Here is a 6,072-nt window from a genome sequence, read left to right as displayed (position 1 = left end):
GTGTGTGTGTGTGTGTGTGTGTGTGTGTGTGTGTGTGTGTGTGTGTGAAATTTGAGAAGTTGATTCTAATTTTTACATGAAAATGTAAAGATTTGAGAATAGCCAAGATAATCTGAAGAAGAATCACAAAGTTGAAGAACTTATACTACTGGATATCAAGACCCATTTTACATTAAGGTACTATGGAAGTGGCACAATGTTAGAATGGAGTCAAGACATTGACCCCTGCAAAATTCACGATATAAATGACCCTGCAAAGCATTAGGGAAAGGACTTTGTTTTTTTTCTCTTAATGGTGCTCGATTAATTTCATAGGTAAGTAATCTCAACCCCTATTTTATGCCATATAATTCCAGTTGGGCTTGCAATGCAAAAATGTGAAAAGGTAAAACAATAAAGTTTCCAGAAGTAAATATGGGAGAATATCTTTATGACCTTCAGACAGCAAAGATTCCCTATCAGGACTCCAAAATTCACTAACCATAAATTGGACTACATTAAAATTAGGGACTTCTGTTCATCAAAAAAAAAAACCAAAAAAACAATACAAATGGAAAAGTTTAGCCCTGGGGTAGGAGAAGATATTTGTAATGGGTGTAATATTCTAAGAGATTAGTATCCAGAATTTAAAATGCCTAAGAATAAATAATTTAAAAACACCTCAATATAAAAACAAGTGACTTACTTGAACAGACATTTCACTAAAGAAATATCCAGGGCTTCCCTGGTGGCTCAGTGGTTGAGAGTCCGCCTGCCAATGCAGGGGACACGGATTCGTGCCCCGGTCTGGGAATATCCCGCATGCCACGGAGCGGCTGGGCCCGTGAGCCATGGCCGCTGAGCCTGCACGTCCGGAGCCTGTGCTCCGCAATGGGAGAGGCCACAACAGGGAGAGGCCCACGTACTGCAAAAAAAAAAAAAGAAATATCCAAGTGGCCAATAAATATACAAAAATAATACCACCAAACCCATGAGACTGACTGAAAGTAAAAGACTAACAATTTCAAGTGTTAGAGAGGATGTACAGCAATGGAAATGTAAGAGTGAAAATTGGTACAACCACCTTGGAAACTGTTCTGCAGTAATGATTAAAGGTGAACATAAGCACATCCATTAGCCAATAAGTCCACTCCTAGCTATATACCAAACAGCAATGCACACAAATCTACGCAAAAATTCATGTACAAGAATGCCCACAATAACATCATTATTCATAATAGCCCAAAATTGGAAACAACACATTGTCCATCATAAGCAGGATGGCTAAAAACTGCTGCATTAATAAGATGGAATATCATATAAAAGCATTCTGCAAATTCTTTCTGTAAAGAACCAGATAGTAAATATTTCAGGCTTTGAGTACCATATGGTCTCTGTCGCAACGATGCAACCCTGCTGTTGGAGGGTGAAAGCAGCCGTAGATAATCCATAAGCAAATGAGCCAATAAGCATGGCTGTGTTTCAAGAGAACTTTGCCAACCTCTGTCATGTAGCAATGGAAATGAATGACCTATTGCTATGTTTAAAAACATGGATGAATCATACAATATAACGTTGAGCAAAAGAATGTATTCTGAAAGGTGAAGGAGGAGGCTGCAAAGGGCATGAGGGAGGCTCCTAGGAAAATAGTAATATTCTATTTAATGACCTAGGTGGTAGCTAGACGTATTCACTATGTGGTCATTTATTGAGCTGTACAATTATGATTTCTGCACATTTATAAACACATGTATATCTCAATAAAGAATTTTATTAATAATTATTTGAAAGCACTAAAAGATGATTCAAGGATAATCTAGAGATGCTTTGCTTTGAAGAAAGCAATGAAGGTAGCCAGATAATATCAGATGATGCATTTTCATAACGTATTTTGGAGTAACTTTAATTTTACTTTGTGCATAGGGTACTTGGCAAAATTGGGTGGCCATTTACTGCTCAGAGATGAAATTCAAGTCATGCTTGAGGGTAAGTGTTGAAGTTATAATGAAATCTTTATGTATAGGCCTAAATAACTTCACTGTTTGTGATTCAGTTTATATCTGAGCTCTATAGTGATGCCAGGGATGGGAAGAGGGTGGTAGAGGTAGCTAGGCAGTTAAGGGGAAATCAGTGGAAGGACTGGGTTAAGGGACATCTTCTTTATTTTTTATTCTTTCTCTCTCTGTTTCAATCTCTCCATCTGTCCCTCTCATTAGTTGAGACCTAACTATTATCCTAGAGTCCTTAGGAACTACAGAGAGTTAAGAATTCATTCACTCATTAATCCATTCAACAAACATTTTTCCAGCATCTACTATGTGACAGCACTATTCTATCTGCAGGATATACAGCAGCAGACAAAGCAAAGTCCCTTCCCTCAGAGGATTTACATTTTAGTGGAGAGCAATGTACACTTGCACCAGAAGAAATTAAAGAAGGGTAATGTTTATTCTTTCAAAATGTTTGGATCTTCAGCATCTCTCTCTTAGCCTCTGCCTATTTCCCCTTCAGGATCAGAATTACAAACAGGGGAGGCAGAAAATAAGGTGGCTGCCTTCCTTCCCTTTTTTGGTAATAGACTTTATATTTTAGAGCAATTTTACATTAATAGAAATATTGAGTGGAAGATACAGAGGTTTCCTGTATACCTCCTGCCCCCACACATGCAGAGCCTCCCCCAGTTACCAACATCCCCCAGCAGAGTGGTACCTTTGTTACAGTTGATGAATCTACATTGACACATCATTATCTTCCTTTTTTATCCATTCATATTTATTGACTGCCGGCTAAATACTAAGCACTCCCTCCATGTCACTCAGAATATTTTTCTTCTTTCGCTCTTCCTCCTCCTTCTGTTCCTTCTACTTTTTCTCTCTTTTCTATATCTGTCCTTTTTTCCTTCTCTATTTCTTTTTATTAAGAAAGAAAATAATAACTTCCCACAAGCTCAACATATGAATATAATGATATTAGTATTTTGGTATATATCTTATTGCAGATATTTTTAAAGAATATAAACTATTACCTATTTATTTTTAAAACTATCATAACTGTTTTATAACTTTTTCACTTACTCATGTGTCAGAAACATCTTTTCATGCCAAGAAATATGGGTCTACATCATCATGTTAATATGTATGTGCTACTTCACTTTATGATATCTCTAATTTTTAAGCACTTTCATATTGATGAACATTTAGACTGATTCCACTTTTTTCATTATTATGAGCAATACTGAACCTCTTCATGAATATATGTTTATGCTGTCTACCAGAATGCTCAGCACAGAACAGGCACTCAGTAAACACTTAGTGAATATTTCCTTTTTTCTTTTAATGAGGTCTGGTGAGGACAGAGGATAAGAAACTTCCTGGATGCTATTTGTCAAAGTAACAAAAATTGGGGGAGGGGGGTTTTTGTGAAAGGTGGTGAGGCTATTTAGGGTTAGAGCTTCTCAGACTATGAGAGTGATGCCTTGAATTAATGGCCTTTCTGCTGTTACAGCTATTGACCCAGTGCTTGGGGATGAAGATCCTGTGATCAGGGAGTTTGCAAAAATAACAAACACAATTTTTATGGAAACAGCCCATAGACTGACCTCCTCAAATATTAAACAAAGCTTCCGAAGACTGTTTAACTTAATCTACATCAAAAAATTGAAGCCTCTTTATAATTATAACCTTCCCAAGGACCTGACAGGCAGTCCTATGGGGATTAAAGAAACCAAGAATGATAAGGAAGCCATTACAGACAATAATTATGAAGACGTATTGGTAAAGAACAAAGATGTATCGGTAAAGAATGCAAGGTTCACGAGTGCCTTGGAGCACACCTCCGAAGAGGAATGATTTTCCTTTCCCTCTTGATAACTTGAGTCCGTTTGTAGATGCTTTTCAGAAGGACACTAGAAGCCTTTACTGTCTCTTCTTGATTCTCTACTCAAATATAGAAATGTGTTGCCTCTCTCTGTCTGACAGTGATTAGAAGACTTACTTCATCAAAGCAACTAACAAAATTGAAAAAACATATAAGCAAAGTGTTTGATGAGAAGCTCTTGGAGCTTGCATTAATCAATACATAGCTACTGAACATCTTCTAAGTGCCAGACACTATGCTAGATAGTGACGCTATCTGGATGATGTAAACAAGGTTCCCATCCTCAGGAAGGCCACAGTCTAGTGACACACAGTGTGGTTATTTACACCCTGCTCTGATGAATGCTGCCAAGGGCGGTATTTACAAAGGAAGAAATGGAGCTTGCAGGGGAAGAGGATTTAGAGCAGGCAAACTATTCCAGGTAGAGACACTGAGGCAAGAAGAGTGTTGGGGGAAGCTGGAGAGTTTGTTGTGGGTACAGGTGGTTAAGGAAAGAATAGGGAGAGCTGAGACCTGAGGGGAAGATTGTGCTGTGCCAATGGTTTTAAACTTTTTGAAATGAAAATTGGAGAGTCAACATAGTTAGTGGTTCCCATGGCCGCCAGGATCCAGTTTAACACTTCGTCCTGGTTTATAAGGAAGTTGATATATAAATGTTGAACTGCAGTGATCTTGCTTGACTTAAGGCTCCAGGCTCATCTTTCACTCATCTCACCTTACCTTCCTCCCACCCCTGCATCCCACCCTAGCATAAACCACTTCAGCCACAGGGAATTACTTGCTGGTAGATGAAAGCCCCATTTCCTCTGTTGACTCAGATGTTGTGGCTTTGGAATGTGTCAACTTGCAGTTCACACATGTTCTCATTTCTCTGCCAGCTCGCCTTGCTGGGAGTTGGGGCAGCAGCCATTCTACCTTCCCTTGGGTCCTTCTTCAGCTTCTCTGACTTCTGGGCCAGGTGGGTTTAGTAATGTTGACAAAGGACACCAGCTTCTCCTGCAGGACATCTGCATCATCAACATCATCAGTGTTGGAGGCAATAAGAGACTGATACAGTCACACGCTTGTGGGTTCTACCTTGTCCCTGCTCTCCACTTCACACCCACACTCCTTCCCCAATTGCCTGCCCTGCAGACTTTGAGCTCCAGCACAAGGTGTGAAGATGACAACTTTGCAGAGACTTCTTAACCCGCTCCCACAATTGCTTAGTCAAACCTCTGGTTGTGCCTCTCTAATTGAACCCTGATATATCTGAGATACATTTCCAGTCCTCTATTTTTTTTTAATTGGGGTAGAGTTGCTTAACAATGCTGTTAGTTTCTGCCGTACAATGAAGTGAATCACCTTTATGTATACATATATCCCCTTGCTCTTGGACCTCCCTCCCACCACCCTCCATCCCACCCATCTAGGTCACCACAGAGCACTGAGCTGAGCTCCCTGCTCTATACAGCAGGTTCCCACTAGCTCACTGTTTTACACCATAGTGTATATATGTCAATCCCAATCTCCCAATTCATCCCTCCCCTCCTCCCCCCACACTGTGTCCACACGTTTGTTCTCTACATCTGTGTCTCTATTCCTGCCTTGCAAATAGGTTCACCTGTACCATTTTTCTAGATTCCACATATATCCATTAATATACAATATTTGTTTTTCTCCTTTTTTTAAACATATTTATTGGAGTATAACTGCTTTACAATGTTGTGTTAGTTTCTGCCGTATAACAAAGTGAATCAGCTATACGTATACATATATCTCCACGTCCCCTCTCTCTTGCATCTCCCTCCCACCCTCCCTATCCCACCCATCTAGGTGGTCACAAAGCACCGAGCTGATCTCCCTGTGCTATGGGGCTGCTTCCCACTAGCTATCTATCTTACATTTGGTAGTGTATATATATCAATGCCATTCTCTCACTTCGTCCCAGCTTACCCTTCCTCCTCCCTGTGTCTATCCATTCTCTACAACTGAGACTTTATTCCTGTCCTGCCCCTAGGTTCTTCAAAACTATTTATTTTTTTTTGATGCCATATATATATGTTAGCATATGGTATTTGTTTTTCTCTTTCTGACTTACTTCACTCTGTATGACAGTCTCTAGGTCCATCCATGTCTCAACAAATGACCCAATTTCATTCCTTTTCATGGCTGAGTAATATCCCATTTTATATGTGTACCATATCTTCTTTATCCTTTCATCTGTCAATGGACATT

At 39.5% G+C, this 6,072-nt stretch overlaps 1 protein-coding gene across 1 annotated transcript in view; it reads left to right on the top strand.

The window, feature by feature from the left end:
• The window catches only part of MROH9 (maestro heat like repeat family member 9), a 97,813-nt gene extending 93,986 nt beyond the window's left edge, over window positions 1-3,827 (top strand). The window contains exons 20-21 of the mRNA XM_027086456.1: window positions 1,903-1,965; window positions 3,484-3,827. Of these exons, the coding sequence (XP_026942257.1) occupies window positions 1,903-1,965; window positions 3,484-3,827 (407 nt within the window). The remainder of the gene's footprint in view (window positions 1-1,902; window positions 1,966-3,483) is intronic.
• Window positions 3,828-6,072: the final 2,245 nt, after the last annotated feature.

This window comes from Aethalodelphis obliquidens, unplaced genomic scaffold, assembly GCF_003676395.1.
Source record: "Aethalodelphis obliquidens isolate GAN/ISIS:26980383/991018 unplaced genomic scaffold, ASM367639v1 scaffold55, whole genome shotgun sequence".
Classification (NCBI taxonomy): Eukaryota; Metazoa; Chordata; class Mammalia; order Artiodactyla; family Delphinidae; genus Aethalodelphis; species Aethalodelphis obliquidens.
The sequence above is the reverse complement of the archived record's forward strand: the minus strand, read 5'-3'. Positions and strand labels throughout refer to the sequence as shown.